Raw genomic sequence first — 18,123 nt, forward strand, 5'->3', positions numbered from 1 at the left:
TGCACAACCTGGTCTAGATCTATCCAGTACAGGGAGTTGTTATGAAACCCTGTTCTATCTATCTATCAGTTTCCTCTGTAAAACTTAATACTCCTTGAATCAAGACCCACTACTTGCCTGAGTACAGTAAGTTCATTCATGGTGATCAGAGAAATTCCACAAATATTTCTCAGGGACCAGTGGACTGCAAAACAGCAGAAAACACCTGATCTTTTCCCCTGAATATTAAAATTAAAGCCTTGAATGTGACCTCCCGTGGGTGTTCAACATATTTTTTGTTTTCTTTTTGGATTTTTGAAGTTTTTTCGAAATGGTGATTCAAACAAGCATTGCCAATGACTGGAATAAACTGTTTATCCTCATGGTGTGTGGGTAATGTAGCGTGAGGTAACTAAATAAAATTGGCCTATTGTTATGGCACCTACCTAGGTAGGTCATGCTTTTACACCTGAAAAGTTGAAGAGGTCTTAGCCTGAGAGCAAACTGGTTATTTTGCTTTCAACAAGGCAGCCTGAATTGTTAATCGGTAACTCACCAATAAATTTTTTAACAGCATGGTAAAACTTACTGTAAGACTTTTTTCTTAAAAAAAAAAGAATCAATATATTTTGGAAGAGTTAACAGAAAGGACTAAGAAGCAGATGGAGTAAACAAAGGATTATCAGTTGAGAGCAGAAAAAATGTTTGGTGTCATTGATGTTGTCAATATTATAATGATAAGTTATAAGCTCTGTGTGAAAAATACACTTAAAGGGTGCAGTGAAGACTCGCTCACAAAGAAACGTCTCATGCCGGTAATCTGAACTAGTTTCGAATGAGGTGTTACAGAAGTGTTAGACACCACCATCAATCCGAGAAAATACACACACAGCTTGCTACCGTCAGTAATTAGACACTAGTGTACAGTCAATACGTACAGCTACGGTCAATACCCACAACACAGTGTACATAGCAGAGTGGACATCTCAGGTCCAGCTAAAGATAACAAGGTATGACGTTTCATTACTGTCTGCATTTTGTAGCGACAAGAAGAAAACGTCATTTGCAAGCAACGGAAATTTAACTTTTTCAATACGCGGTTTGGGGTTGAGTCTTCAATGCCTTTAACTAGTGGACTATTTTGAACAGTATGGAAACTTGTTTGACATCAAATAGCATCATGAAAATGACCAATGATGATAGGGTACAGTACAGTGCCTTACACCTTACGTTACTTTACATGGCAAAATTATAGAAGAATATAGAAATCTTTGCATATGTAATGTTGTATTTTATTTGGCACTTATTACTGGCATTATTTTGATTGTACAATGCTTCACAATCTGCATTCACACTACATTGCACTACAGGGGTGGATTTTTATACCAGAATATGTTGATTAATTAATTAATTAATTAATTAATTAATATTGTACCTGCTGATGTTGAAAATTGAAGGCAAGGTGGAAAGAGGTAAGAAATCCAGGGCAGCTTATTAATAACAGGATGTCAGATGTTAAAATTGATAAAAAAAACTAAAACTAATAAAGGGTATTTATTATAAATTATTGGAGCAAATGGAATAATGAACTAAAGGAATGCATTTTCTGACTGTTTAAGACAAGACTTAATGCCTAGATACAGCTTTCAGACTACTGTAACTCATTCAAGTATCGTGATTGTTCCTCTAGCTAGCTAGCTAGCTGTCTGCAAGGCATTATGCTACATTTCAATTCACTCAACTCCTCAGATATATGCTGGCTAGCTGTTCTTGCACACAGCACTTGGTATCTCAATGACCCTTTGTATTCCTAGAAGCTGATGACTCATTTAAATTGAGATGTCTTATGGACAAGACCAAACAGATGCTCGAGAATTCTTGGAATCGCTGTAAATGTGATCAGTTTGTAATGATGTCATTGCGTATTGCTACATATGAGCCGATCATTGAAAGTAATTTGTTTGGAGAGATTGGTGCAGTCGTACTGTACCGTGTGTGCAGAGTGGGTATTTGTACAGTATGCATGTGTATAGAGGAGTTAGCATGTCTAAAGGAAAGTGCTGAATATTCTTAGTAGTAGCTATGTGAGGTAAATGCTAGAGCTCTACATATTTATATATATATATATATATATATGTACATATATATATAATTGAAAACGTAATGAGTTGGAAAATTCAGAACAGTGCTAAAACTTCCAGCCTTCACCAGGATTCGAACCCAGGCCTCCCGCTTTATATGCGGACACCCTAGCCACTAGGCTATGGATGCTAATTACATGTCCAGCGATTCGAAGCCGGTAAGGAAGGTCATAATTCCACTGTAGGCGTATGTTCTGCAAGTGGCATAACAGATATAATAAATTAGATTCAAGGCACCAGGGGTGCACTCTGTACAATCATTACCTTGGGTAATATGCCCTCATTGACAGTTATACAAAGCCGGTTTTTACGCTCTCACACACCAGTAGAACCACTGCTGTCGAGTGGTAAGGACTTCGGTCAGTAACACTAGGGCTGGGTTCGATACCTTCCTTTGCCTGATGACTCCCAAAAGGATGAAACCGGTGGTGAAGTAGAATTTTTCTGGTGTGTTGATCTTTCTTAATTTAATATCATAGTACATTAAAATGGAGATAACATTGCTTAAGGAATCCCATTCCCATATAACAGGGAAAGTTAAATTTCAGGACAATATAATAAATGCATTAATTACTTACTGTCCAACAACTGTTTTATAAGCACATTCAACACAGTAGTGCCTGTACACAACATTGTAGCGAATGTGGGTTACTAGTACAGCGCAGTGTTAATTAACGTTTGTGTTTACTACCTGTAGACAACTGTGGACGGGGGACTAGAATTTATGTACGGTGACTACAGTGTACTACCTAGGCTATTTATTGAGAAGATAAATGATGAATAATTGAGGAAATTAGATTGCCGGCAGAAAGGTACAGCATAAATAATGTACACAGGAAATTTGGCTGCAAGTAAGTAATTCAGTCGTCAAGACTTCAATATCCATCTTGAGAGTACAAAAAGAGTTTGGTATTAAGAATTACATTGAAAATTCATGAACAGTAACAAGCATTACAGGAAAGTATTTTTTAACATCCTTATTTTTAGGGATAAAAATAAGGATATCCGGTGTTGCCTGCTCAGACTTTGCAGGTGGAAATCCTGTTGTGTGGACCTATGTTGCTGCACTGTGCCTTTTAGCTGATTGAGTGGGAAGAAATTATATAGAAACTATATTATATACATGATTGCTGATGAAAACACAAATCCTGGCATGCACACTGTATGAAACATGGTGCATACAAGCCTATAAGTCCATGGGTATGATGTTTGAGGTAGTTGGGTCAGAATGAAGGGATTCAACTTCCAGGGAAGGGGGGGGGGGCTGAGAAATATTTTTGTGGTAAATTGTTTTTCATGATAATTCTAATTTACAAGTTTCTTAAGGATTTGCATTCCAATATATATAAAGTTACAGACCCATATTTCACAAACTGGGGTTCTGTAGCCCCCCAAAAAGGGGGGGCGTGGGAGGGGGATTGATGGCTATGGAGGCAAAAGGATTAGCAGGGGGTCCACAGAAAAATTGATGTCCCATAAAACAGGACTATCAATATTTTACTGATTTATAGTAGGCCTATAAGTTGTCAGGATAGTAAAAGAAAAGACTAAGATGGCCATGAACATCAGTATCAACTATTATGGTCACTTTTTAGCACCGTTATCAATTTTGAGGCAAAGAATGGTGAACAAACAGTAACCAGCATAACAGTTGCGGTATAGATAAGCATTTAGCAAGTCAGTGTGTTTTTCCACAATGGAAACATTGACATACATCCTTCCTCCCCATTGACTCTTTCAATTTACATAACTACAGTATATATATATGGCCTCTGCTTACTGTGCACAGGAAAGCAAAATTGGGGTATGTAAACTTTCAAGTGATGTTATAATCTATGATCTTAAATTTACATATCGGCTATTGTCTGTTAGACAAATAACACCATTTATGATAACAGTTCAAATCTTTATTGCCTCCAGATTGTACACTAACATATGAATCGTGCGAAATGTTGTAACTTGCTGTCCTGGTGGTAAATGTATTACATTACTACATGTTACACTGATATAAGAGTGGTTTTGGTTGTATATATTCTAGATAAAAATGAGTACTGTAATAGACCTGTGTATACATGAATTAGGCTTTTTGTTGTTGTCTGTTCTAACTGGAAGGACTGCACCAAGCTAGGATGATAGAAATATAACTGTCTAGAAGATTGGTTTGGGTTTTTGAGATGAAGGGAGGGAGGTGCATTAACTGTGCAATGAAGTCCACAAAATTCAGGCTACTTTTAATACTGGCTAAATGACGGTGGATTTTACTGAACATTGCAGTAGCAAAAATGGCACAGGTTGCCCTTTTGGACATTTCAGAACAGGAATAGTTGCCAGCAGAAAAATTTCCATGGTTTCCATACTTATCAGCATTGCCACATATATTACAGTATTGCTATAAAGTATCAGCAAATATTGATGGACTGCTCCGATAAGCCTGTATATACCTGTACGGTAAACCAGATGTGTACTGTAAATATGTGTGCAGGATAAATGCCACTGGGAACTTGATTTTCAGCCAATAACCAGTAAAACTTTTTAAGAACTTGTGTCTTGTTTGTAGCTAAAATTCTAATACTGGTTTAGGTATAAATGTACTCGAGCATGATCACTGTCGGTTTGGCTTTGGAAGGAAGTCCACTTACTTTGGACATTTCCATTAAAGATTAAGATGTGCATCTTGGTTCGTACATAGGGACATAGGGAAGGGGGGGGGGTGTCCTGAAATCTCAAACTTTTTACTTTTGTATCTCAAAAGTTTGACTTTTTATATCAAAAGTTTGACTTTTTATCTCAAAATTTTTCTTTCCTATGTCCCTATTAAGCCACCATAGGTTCGGTCATTACCGTTTGTGAAAAGTGTTTGAAGCAAAACAAATTAATGCCTGACGGTGTACCACATATGCCTACACACTTCAGTGAGGGTTAGTTAAAACTTGCTAAGAAAAAGGACTTAACATCTGACCATGAAACATTAATGTGAACACTACTTAGATTGTCACAAAATTCTGGATACCATACAAAAAGAGTATTCCTAATAACTGTAAAAAGAAATGTCCAAACAACACTTTTTGGGAAGTTTGGAAACTGCATGGCCATTATACGGTATCTTTTGAAACATTTTGCGTCACATTATAGCGCCTCTTTGACCGTGTGCCTACTCTAGGGGGAACCAGTAATCTAGTTAGTAGATTACACCCTTCTAGGACCATTCACAAACCCGTCAATGGCCTCCCTTCACATATTAGATCTCCCACCCAAACGAAAGTGCTTGGAATGTTTCTATCTTTTCGCCCTGCTGCACAAAATTTGAACGGTTTCATTATACTTACAATCACTCCTACACTCCGTTCATAAGCTTAAAACAAACTTGGATTACAGTAGCTAGTGTAAAAGCAAAACTTGTTACATGACTGACTAATTCTATGTATACAAACTCAGTGTATTCATCGTTTAGTGTCATCTGTGTATACTGTACAGTATAGCTATGCACCATTGGATTAAACGGTACTTTGCTGTTTGTTATATACTGTTTGTCCAGTTCATTAACACTGTGTAATAAACTTTTAACATTTAAAAGTGAGCAGGTCTCTACTTGTACACAACTGTTTCTAGTTCTGTTTATTACTGTATTTGTTTTCTTAATGTACATTGACCTTGTTTATCTGATAACCATTATATACAGAGTACTGTAGCAGTCCATTTTAATCTTAATTACGCAGTAGGCCTACACATGTGAAAGATACCTGATATATTAAGAAGTATCAAGGACCTTTACTTAGAGGAAGCTTTACTTAAGATTTATAGGTCACAGAATAAATTTATATTTACAAGAACTGTGAGAACTGTACTGTACAGATATCAGGGAATAATTATTTTACATTTTCAAACTTTTGTGATATATCAGATTTAAAGACTCTTGACCTTGTCTCATATAAAACTAAAAAGGAGAGGGGTTTCCTCTCCCCTTTGTGAAGTTTTCTACAAGTAAAGTGACTTAGACCTATATGGTGCTCTCATATTTGACAATTTTTTTCACATTAATGCATTGCATAAACTATTTGTCTAGTTCTATATATTTTTGATAAGTAGCAGATCTGATGGGGAGGGGGGGGGGGCAGGGGGCAACTGGGAAGGCAAGGAAAAATCTGGATATGAAAAGGAAACCTGAGAACTTAGATAGCTTTTCTGAAGTGGAGTGATTTTCATAATGGTTATGTATTCATTAGAAGCCTGAAAAGTGTGGGGGGGGGAGTGAGGGGCATCCCCCTACCCTCCCATAGCTTCAAAGCTCATGTTTCATAGTACTGGTATGTCAGGAATATACTATACATCAGTAATACCAGGTACCATAAAGCAGATAGAGCCACTGGTTAAAAAATGATTGAGCTGTAGAGATTGTGCACTAATGTCAATATGACTCACTACAATACTACTGTAGTATATAAGTTTCCAAGTCAAATAATCTTGTAAAAACAAAGAAAAGTTGTAATTTATGAATCATGTTTGATAGATCAACATTCGATGTAGCCATCAATAACATAGCAATGATGTTTAATAGACTAAATCCCTTCACAAAATTTTTCCCGACCAAAGTGGAAACATACATAATTTTTTAATATCGTCGTTGGTATGAAGTACAGTGTGGAGCCTGGTATACAGTACAACAAGGATTGTTTTAACCAAACATCTTCATAACTTTATCCTGGTTGAATTATGTCTCCCACTGGCAGCCAGAAATGCACACAAATATAAGAAGATATATATATCCTTTAAAGAGGTTATGAAATGAAAAATTTTCATGTCTTGGAATGGTTTATCTACATTACTACAACACCACCCATGCACAACTTTCCGTAAATACAGCTTCAAACGCCAGAAATTCGCTGTCAAAGTATTCCCTAGAGACCTCTCGAGCTGCCACTCGTAAAAAAAAGCAAAGCTGCCCACCGCAGTTCATCTGACGTCATCAAAGGAACCCTTTCAGCCAAAGCCGACACCCCGCTGTTTACCGATACGGCATTATACAGTTTACAACATGTAACCACAACACTCTTCTCATCAATTGTCTCCTCCCGAATCTTCCGATTCCAAGGAAATAGGACTTCACCTCTCAGGATATTCGTAAGCTCTTGAGGAAGAAGAGGAGGAAATAGTTTTGAGGGTGATGAAGATAATATCGGTGTTTTTCCCTATCAATTGAACCCCTTGCAGAAGAATTGTAAAACGATCCCGATGGCCGAGACACGTCGCTGCCGAGCGAAGTCCCCGAGCAGAACGGTTGGACGACCCTGAACCGAAACTGGTCGGTTGAGCATAAACAAAACCACCGTTATTAAGACCTTCATATGATTCAAATTATCTCGAATGTCGATGATCCTGCTACGTAACTTCGCAGCGAAGCTTCTAGAATTTTGTGTCTTACAGTGCAAGGAAAATGTGACATTCTGTTACAGTGCAACCGTATAGTAGTACTGGTAACATGGCCCTAGACCTAACTAATAGATGTTGTATAACAGGCTAGCCCATGTAATTGTATCATCCAACTGTTACGTAAAATCACAACACAACGCCAGTTTTACCACAATAGAAAACTTGCAGATCTAGAATTGATTGTTCTAAAACCAACTGGCTTTAAGTTTTGTGCAAAATATTAGGTAACCAACAAAAAAACGTCATTTGCTGTATCAAGGAGGCCATGGCTATGGTCATAACAAATAATTTGGCAACAGTATAGGCCTACAGGCACTCATAATGTTGTGCATGTGTAGTGTTTTGAGCGAGTCGTGTTCAAATTCTTCGATTTCTGTCATCTTTTGGGAAAGCTTGCAGTAGAAATCCGTCTTACTTGTGGTGGAGCAACCTGATACCACATATCGGTTTGGCATATTTAACAGTAACGAGATAAATTTACGTAAAATCAAAACTCCAAACACTAAATCTCAATTACTACAGAGCGCTGTAACAGTGTAATGTTGTGTGTTCTCAGATGTTTAAGAATGTAAACATAGCGTCTCGGAAGTGAGCTGAGTTCCTTGACTGACGTCACGCCGCATTACCGTAAATACAACAATTTTTCGAAACTTTATATTACCCTCGAATTTTTGATCGTTTATTCCTCGAGGATGCAAGCTTCGTTTGACACAAATTGGGTATCATTGGAAAGCTACGAGTATACAGAATACAATGAGAAAGAATTTTTTTTTCCATTTCATAACCTCTTTAAACCAGTGATCTCATCTATGTGATTTGTCTAAATTACCTTAGATGGTTGTTTTCTCCTGTTGACAGTTCGGTGTTGCTATTGGCTTTGTGCTGCCACCAATCATTGTCAAGAATGATGATGATATCACAGTCGTTGAGAGGGGGATGAAGACGATGTTCTTAGCTACAGCTTTGCTGACTACTGTCCTCTTGTTACTCATCATTTTATGTGAGTACACTGGTTATTTATGCCATTCCATTTTTATCAGGTCTCAGTTCCATCCCTCCTCCTCCTCCTCCTCCTCCTCCTCCTCCTCCTCCTCCTCCTCCTCCTCCTCCTCCTCCTCCTCCTCCTCCTCCTCCTCCTCCTCCTCCTCCTCCTCCTCCTCCTCCTCCTCCTCCTCCTCCTCCTCCTCCTCCTCCTCCTCCTCCTCCTCCTCCTCCTCCTCCTCCTCCTCCTCCTCCTCCTCCTCCTCCTCCTCCTCCTCCTCCTCCCCCCCCATCCCCATCAACAATAAGATCTGCCAAGCTACCTGGATTCACAGATGACAACATTTTAGTGTTTCGCTCTCGGTATAACCATAATGTTACTCCCAGGTCTGTGCTCAACCCCTCTCCCCCCCCCCCTCCCTCCACCCATCTCCAATTTCATTTTTTTTTCAACTTGATATCTGGTCATTCTGGTGATGTATTATTTAACTAGAGAGAGAGAGAGTTTTGGAAATATATGAACAATTGAAACATTGCATGATGCATCCATATATGGACTAAATGGACCATACATGTACAGGAACTGATAGTGATCTAGCCATATAGAGCATGAGGACTTTATCCAGTCACTAGATACAGTAGTTATTATTTAGATTAGACCTGCATATCAGGGCAGAAATTAACATAAATGAATGAAGGTGTGGGCTTTCAATCTTATCACGGTTAAAAATACCTCTTGTAACCTCTCTCTCCCGATCACAAACTTCGAGAGAATTGCGGTCCTGTTTATTCGTCATTTCTTTTCTTTTACGGCTTGTAGTTTATCGGGAAAAGCCTCCATCACCGCCCAGCAGAGCTCAACTTGAGAGCAAGAAGACGAAAGAGGGAAGAAGCTACATTGACTCTATATGGTTGCTGTCAAAGAATTTAAACTTTATATTGCTGCTTATAAGCTATGGTAATGTATTGTCCATCCTTCAGTAGTGTATATATTACAGCAGATAAGCTGTGTTATGTTATTTGTCTATTAATGCCTAGATCAAACTGTAGTTTACATAGCTCACCACAATAGCTATTTGGAGATGTATTGTCCCATGTACTTCTGTGTCACTGCATATAAAGCTTATGCACATGGTGATGTAATGTTATCTGACTGCCTCTGTACTTTAATATTACTGCATATATTAGCTATTTTGAGGTATTGTCCACCTGCTTTTATATTTTATGTTGCTCTTTATTTAGCTATTGTGAGGTATTGTCTGTCGTTCTATTATGTATTTTATGTTGCTGTTTTTTACCTATTGTTAGCTATTGTATCTGCCGTTCTATTATGTTGCTGTTTATTAGCTATTGTGAGGTATTGTGTCTGTCTTTCTATTATGTATTTTATGTTGCTGTTTTTTACCTATTGTTAGCTATTGTATCTGCCGTTCTATTATGTTGCTGTGTATTAGCTATTGTGAGGTATTGTGTCTGTCTTTCTATTATGTATTTTATGTTGCTGTTTTTTACCTATTGTTAGCTATTGTATCTGCCGTTCTATTATGTTGCTGTTTATTAGCTATTGTGAGGTATTGTATCTTCCGTTCTATTATGTTGCTGTTTATTAGCTATTGTGAGGTATTGTGTCTGTCTTTCTATTATGTATTTTATGTTGCTGTTTTTTACCTATTGTTAGCTATTGTATCTGCCGTTCTATTATGTTGCTGTTTATTAGCTATTGTGAGGTATTGTGTCTGTCTTTCTATTATGTATTTTATGTTGCTGTTTTTTTACCTATTGTTAGCTATTGTATCTGCCGTTCTATTATGTTGCTGTTTATTAGCTATTGTGAGGTATTGTATCTGCCGTTCTATTATGTTGCTGTTTATTAGCTATTGTGAGGTATTGTGTCTGTCTTTCTATTATGTATTTTATGTTGCTGTTTTTTACCTATTGTTAGCTATTGTATCTGCCGTTCTATTATGTTGCTGTTTATTAGCTATTGTGAGGTATTGTGTCTGTCTTTCTATTACTGTATGTATTTTATGTTTCCTGCAGTTATGTTGCAGGTATGGTAAAGTACAGTATTCTTTATCTGTTTGTATCTTGTATTGCTACTGTGGTGAGGTATTGTGTGTCTACATTCTGTAGTTTCTTTTACTGGTTTGTATTGAGATGGATTATAATTCATATGAATGTAAATTAACTTAATATGAACATTAGTGACACACCTGTAGACTTTCATTCTTAAATCATGTTGTCTGATTTACTCCTTTTTTTCTTTCAATATTTCAGGTATAAATGTTGGCTGCTATTACGCCATCGGAACTCTTCTCAACCAGATTGTTCTCTCAGAGTTTCCGGTAAACCTTTCTTCCTATTCTTCAAGCCCTTCAATATTTCATGCCATATTTCCTCACAGGCTCTGAGACCAGTTCGTCACATGATCAAGTGTTTGTATGCATCTATATATTAAAAAACGTGAAAGAACGTTAACTGCGATTTGCATGGAAGCGAAGTCCTCCACTGCAAAAGATTGTAGATTAAAACTAGCTGATAGACGAAACTGAATCATCATCTGAGTCCATTGTACTGTTTAGCTACGTACGAATGGTACAGCCATGCTGTATACTAGGAGAGAATTTAGGAAATTGGTGATTATTTCTGGAAGAGTTAGCAACTTTGTCATTTATAAATATTAATAATAACCTGGGAGAGGTTTGTTGAATTTTTTTGGCTACAAGATGAATTAGTCATCGAGTAGTCATGTGTGTGGAATTGGACTGGAAATTGAATACTAAAGATTGATTACATTTTGTGGAAAAGATTATTACGTACAGGGGGTATTAAAAATGCATGGCTGAACTAATTATTGGAGACTACATCAACCAATGGAGTGTTAAATTGCATGCTCTATATGGCATGATACTATAGTGCAGGTAACATTAAGACATGAAAATTGTTTTAAGTGTTAATTAATGGAGTGTTACATATATGTTCAAAGCATGACAGTAAACATAGCTGACATTGTTTATGTCACAAAAGCACATTATTAAGTCTTGTTGATGGAGACTTGTTACATCATATTTTTTATGGAAATCATGATAAGACACGTAAAGTTAGGAGACAAAAGCCTTTGGCAAGGTAATTAATTTGAAGGATTGTTACGTGTGTTCAAAGATTGGTAGTGTAGTATTAAAGGTAGCCCACATTCTTGTTTATGAAACTTCAGCATCGTATAAACTGAGTAAGGTTGATGGGGTGTTTAAATACATTATAGGTTATTATAATCTCTAAGCAAAGAACAGTTTGTCTGCTATATTGTATTCTGAATGGTCACTGGATCACCTGTCTCTTCACAAGAACTGCACTATTACCTATAATAGTGATATGGTAATTCTAATGTCATTGGTACAAGTTCTGTTCTAATCAACTTTAAAAAAAATTAAAAAAATAAAAATATAAATTTTTAATTTGGTTTAAATTTAATTCTTGTTTCAATGTATTTTTAGTTTATACACCAGATTGAATGGACTTGTCTGTTCCATGTTTCCAATTTACGACTAATTTAACTTGAGGACTTTAGGATACATTAAAACTCTCTTTGTAATGGTCCTATGAATTTCTTGTAATGTTTAGGTTATATTATTACACTGCCTGAATGATTGAACCAAGATAGTATTTGTAGTCAATCACATTTCTGAAGTATGTTTTCTTATTTTGTTCTCTGCAAGTTGGGCAATTCCTAAAAGCAGTTACATTCACAACAAAAAATTCATGACAGCTACTAGTGCTGAAAATCTCAAATATTTGATATCATTTGCTTGGTCGTCGCAACAAGTCGTGTAAACTCTGAATTACAAGGTACCTTGTGAATCAACACTGTGAATAAACACTCAGCCAACAAGCACTTATTAGTCAGGAGTACCAGCTTGCCTTCGTGTATTTGATCATCTTGTGGATTTAATAATAATCATAATAATAATAATTCAGTGGATTTATTTGTTATGCACATTTAAATATTGATACCAATCATCAGTTTTTGATTTCATCAGTTTTCTCAGAGACGAAGTAAGTCGTCGCTAGTCGGCATTGAACATTGCCCTATTTTGACATGATTGAATGATTTAATGTAATAGTTTGAATTGGAAAATGTTAGATATGAATGACAGACCGAAACGAATCTCTTTAACAAGCATAAGAGATTCGTGATTGTACTAAAAATTATTAAGTGATTATTAAGAGCCTGCAATGTCTGTCTTCACACAAGTCCTTCAATTGTTCCACGTAGCTGTGAGATATTTGAGATGTGGACAAATATCTCTCAAGTGGAGAGGAGAAGGTGAAGTCAAAACAGTATAATATGCTATATTTGTTTCATAGATTGCTTAGATAAAATTTGAAGAAGATAATTAGATGCCATTTTGTTGATAGAGTGGTTGACCTTTATGATTGCATTCTGAGTATGATATATGGCCATAGTCAAGTCTCAACCATGGGATAGATAAACAAGAAACAGTTGGTTTGACACAAGCCTTGACTGAAAAAAGAAAGCATCTTGATAACATCTGAAAACAAACTCAAAGTAACTTTTATTTGCTGCCAACAATGATTGAAAGGCTATATATGGTAGCATTCTAGAAGCTGTATACTTATTTTATAGGGTCATTACATGTAATACTTGATGCAATAAATGGCGTTCCCATTTGGACTTGAACGATGAACATCCTTAGCTGTAAAAAATTAAAACTGAATTTTGTTATTAGCTGTTGTTCTGTCCCAGCTGCCAATTTTGTGTATTAAAACTCAAGCCAAGCCATGTAATTATTTCACACATAACTTGATAGCACACAATATGTCACTTAGAGATCTATGTGTTACATTTAACAACCATATAAGCTGCTCTAAGTCGTTCAGGCCATTAGCCAGTAATTCAGAGTTTGGGACGGTGCATCAACAATTTGAGGGGCGCAACAATCTGAGGCGGGGGCATAACGAACATGTTCTGCTATTTGTGCAGGTGTAAGCTCACATGAATTTGGCGGGGGTGGGGGAAGGGGTGGTCTGCATGTGATTGAAGGTAAACTGTGCTCCAGTCCGGCTACAGGCCTGGAGCTGTTGATCTTTTATTTATTTGAAGGTTTCATCTCTCTACTCTGTTAATCATGCGACAACTTGAGTGCGTCAGAGATAGTGGTGTATGCAAAATAAGATGTAATTTCTACTTTGTTAAAGACAAATGTGATGGTACCACTAGATTTTGTAAATATAAAAATTAAATATTTCAGCGTGCATGGTTTCATACATTGGAGATAATATAGCAGCCCAGATTTATGCAGGTCAATCTTATAAATGGAACTTGCAAGTAAAATAATGTTATATAATTGGGAATGGGGATGTTGCTACTCACTCCATTTTGCCTAAACTTTGTATTATAATCAATGTCCTGGTACAGCTTAATACATGGCTGATATATAATACTTTTTTAGTTTGTCTATGCAAACTGGCACCATGTATACATACATACACCCATATATACATTCATATATATATATCTATATATATATTTATAAATATATGCTCTTATAGTCATTAGTTTTAAAATCCTGAATGTTTCTCTTCAACGTCAATATTTGGTTTATAGATCTATTTGTTTGGTTATTCGTACATGAAATTTTATGTTTCATGCTTTGACAGGAATTAATATGTTTATATTTAGAACTGTAATATTGAAGTGTTTGCTAGGGTTCTGGTTTTATGAAGCATTGTGGCCCTTGCATATGTACTTCAGTTACAAAGTGATAATTTTAAAAACATGCTCCTGTCTTCTTCAGATGGGTTCAGATTGGTATCGAAAGACGTCTTCTGGGTCTTATCAAACAATCAATTATTAATATATAATAAAATAAAAATATATTATATAAAATATTAAACATTAAATTATGTTGTGGTCTTACATCTTCTTTCTCCTTCTTCTTCAATTCGTTCTTCTTTAGGATTCTGAAGTCCAGATTGGTATCATTGGTCTTGCTCTGGTCCTAGCAGGGATCGTAGGCTCTGTTGTAGCTGGCATCTGGCTTGATAAAACCAGAACGTACAGGTATCGTCAATTGATAATTCAGTACTCGAGTCAACTTTATCACCAAACGGTACAAAGCACTCTAGTCCAACGACACCACTTTCACTGATCATTATTTACATTGGAAAAGGTTTCTGCTTGTCTTGTTCTTCAAGATATAGAAACCACTTTTACATAGAAATTGCACAGGCTGTCGTACATTATACGTATGCATGATTTGTTCAAATTTGTTTTCCCAGGTGGGAAGAGTAAAGTATGCTCTTCAAAGTATACTCAATACCCTAAAAAAAAAACTAAAACAAAAAATGGAAAACGGTAAATTGCTAACTGTTTTCTTTCTTTCATTGTTTTGAGGGGAAAAAAAATTCCAAAATGGGGAATATGGTGTTAATGAAATTTATTCATGCATTACAAATTTCTGGATCGGGTAGATTTTAAGGATTAATTTGTAATATGAAGGACCATTTATGCAGGTTTTTAAAAATTTCCTTATTTCCAAGCTATGCAATTTCAGTAGTTTGTGTGATTGATTTTGAGAGAATTTACTTCAGTAGGCCAGCCGTAGAGTAGAACAAGGTTGTCATGTCAGATAAATTATTAAGTTAAAAGTCAACCATTTGAGAAAATGTTTCAAATTTGCTGTTTTCCATGGGATAACGTAAAAGAAAAAATTACAAAAGAGAGAATGCTGAGCACCGAGTTATATTCATCAATTAATTTGTTCGTTTAACCTCCTCTCGGTGATAAAGGTAGAAAAATGTTTATTGGTTTGATCTATTGAAATCTTTATCTGGATTAGTAAAATTGATGAACTTTTAGTGACCTCTGCCCTTTGCCCTACTTATTCAAGTTATCGCCAGAGTTCTCTCCTACTCAAAATCTCTAGTTCAGTGGATGCCAAACTTTTAGGCTCAAGACCCCAGAGCTTACACAAAGAGTAAGCCACTACCCACCTGGACCCCTCCCCCCCTCCCCTCCACACACACCTTTCCAACTTTTAATACATATAAATTAAGTGTTCGATGTCTGGAAATATCCTTTGATCCCCCGAAAAATGTTCACAATCTATAATTTGTAAGACTTGAAAAGTTATTTTACTATTGGTACCACTGCCTCATTGATATAACTATTTATTACCAATGTACATGCTAGTGATTTAATGGCAGAAATAAACAAAACGATACCTCTTTTGAGGATTGCATCCCATTGTTCGCAGATCTAGATTGTAAAATAGACATTTTTTTTCCTTCGCTCTTTTGAAAGATTTGTACTTATCTTTCGAAATGTTTCTTCATGATAAAGTTGATAGAATTCTCTCAAAGTTCTCGTTAATTTAATTAATTAATTGATTTATTTATCTTTCTTTAGGGGTACTTGTATAGCTGTCTATCTTCTCTCATTAACTGGCATGGCGTTGTTTACAGCATCCATGAAGTTAGACCAGCTGTGGATCGTTGGCCTTGTTGCAAGCTTTCTTGGGTAAGGGTTTTGCTGTGATTTACATAGCCTCTTGCACCCCATCCCTCACCCCCCCCCACCCCCATTCCCTCCCTGAGAGGACATGATATTTCCAAGCTGACAGCAAGACACTTTCCTAAAAACCTTTATCAACTTTCTTTATTCCTCTGTTGGATTTGCACTTCCACTATACTCAGTGTGTTGTGACTACTGCATTACCAGACTACTGCATTACCAGTACATGTCCATATATGCTAATTAAAAGCCAGGGTATCATCCTTGTTTGAACAGAAATGCCAAATATTGTCAGTAGCAGCATATGCTGGTTGCATTTGTTAGCGTAATCAATTTACAAATTGTAGTTTCAGTGTGATGTGTATTTGATATCCATAAGCTTACAGTAACTTGTGTCATGCTACTGAACTGAAATATATTTACCTTGTCAGGCAATATATATTTAATATTTAATACTGTATCTAAGTGTAGTATTTCAGTATACTCAACGGTATCTCAGGGATGTCCGTTGGTCTTGTGATTGCATCGCTTTAGCACTACAAGAGTGGATTACATTTTTTCCCTGAAACAACTAATTTATGTGTATTGAAGATTTGGTTTTATTATTCAGGTTTTCAAAATATTAATTTTTTCTAAAATTGATCATTATTTTTGCACAATTTTATTTATTTATTTTTAATAAAATTTAGGAAAAATCTTAAAAATGAATACTCCCAGACGATTGATGGTTTCACTGTACACATATGATTGCTTTTCTTATTGTAATAGATTCCGACATTGACCGAAAGTTTGGCGAACAATAAAAACACACACACATTCATTAAATCTTGAGAAACAAAAATCACCACTTGACAGGAAGAAGGTTTTAACCAATCAGATTCAATCAGATACATTGTCTAAAGATGATCAAATTCTTGTTTCACTGCTACCCGGCTCGCGACCCACTGTGAAAGCCTTTTTTTTGGGTACCATTTTGGGGAACGTGACCCTAGTGTGGGAAGTAGATGCAGCAGGCCACCACCGATGTTATTTTACCTCGCATCAGGAGGGACCTCACTCTGGTCCGTTCGAAATGATGACGTTTTGCTTTTGTTTCAGTTTTTTCATGACAGGATATCTACCGTTAGGCTTTGAATATGCTGCAGAGTTGACCTACCCAGAGTCGGAGGGAACTTCGTCCGGTCTCCTGAACGCTTCAGCTCAGGTAAATTTATTCCTTGCGAAAGGAACGATATATATGATACCAGTGCTTAATTAGTACTCTACCTCGGGTTAATTCCTCCTAGCAAAGAAGTTTATCGCCCTCAATGCTTTTGTAAGGCATCAGGTTAATTTGAGTCCCACTATCAAAGAAGGATATTATCCTGGTATTTTGTTGATGCTTTCAGCTCAGGTTATTCAATCCTTCTATTAAAGAAAAAAAAAGAATTCCTCAATGCTTTCTTATTGCTTCAGCTCATGTTATTCAATCCTTGTATTAAAAAAACAGAAAGATTCCTGATGCTTATTTAATGCTTCAACTCATGTTATTCAGTCCTTCTAACAAATAAAAGAATGATTCCTGATGCTTTCTTAGTGCTTCAGCTCGTGTTATTCAGTCCTAACAATAAAAAAATGATTCCTGGTGCTTTCTTAATGCTTCAACTCATGTTATTCAGTCCTAACAAATAAAAGAATGATTCCTGATGCTTCTTAATGCTTCAACTCATGTTATTCAGTCCTTCTAACAAATAAAAGAATGATTCCTGATGCTTCTTAATGCTTCAGCTCATGTTATTCAGTACTAACAAATAAAAGAATGATTCCTGATGCTTCTTAATGCTTCAACTCAGGTTATTCAGTCCTAACAATAAAAAAATGATTCCTGGTGCTTTCTTAATGCTTCAACTCATGTTATTCAGTCCTAACAAATAAAAGAATGATTCCTGATGCTTCTTAATGCTTCAGCTCAGGTAATTCAGTCCTAACAAATTAAAGAATTATTTCTGATGCTTCTTAATGCTTCAGCTCCTGTTATTCAGTCCTTTGAACAAATAAAAGAATGATTCCTGATGCTTCTTA

General features: G+C 36.3%; 1 protein-coding gene across 4 annotated transcripts in view; it reads left to right on the forward strand.

The window, feature by feature from the left end:
* The window catches only part of LOC139964922 (choline/ethanolamine transporter flvcr2a-like), a 33,595-nt gene that overhangs the window by 5,305 nt on the left and 10,167 nt on the right, over positions 1-18,123 (forward strand). For all 4 annotated transcript variants that reach the window (XM_071966991.1, XM_071966990.1, XM_071966994.1 and 1 more), the window contains exons 3-8: positions 8,406-8,547; positions 9,349-9,486; positions 10,806-10,873; positions 14,507-14,610; positions 15,958-16,068; positions 17,161-17,266. In XM_071966991.1, coding sequence (XP_071823092.1) covers positions 8,406-8,547; positions 9,349-9,486; positions 10,806-10,873; positions 14,507-14,610; positions 15,958-16,068; positions 17,161-17,266 — 669 coding nt within the window. The remainder of the gene's footprint in view (positions 1-8,405; positions 8,548-9,348; positions 9,487-10,805; positions 10,874-14,506; positions 14,611-15,957; positions 16,069-17,160; positions 17,267-18,123) is intronic.

Source organism: Apostichopus japonicus, chromosome 23 (assembly GCF_037975245.1).
Source record: "Apostichopus japonicus isolate 1M-3 chromosome 23, ASM3797524v1, whole genome shotgun sequence".
In the NCBI taxonomy this organism is placed as follows: Eukaryota; Metazoa; Echinodermata; class Holothuroidea; order Aspidochirotida; family Stichopodidae; genus Apostichopus; species Apostichopus japonicus.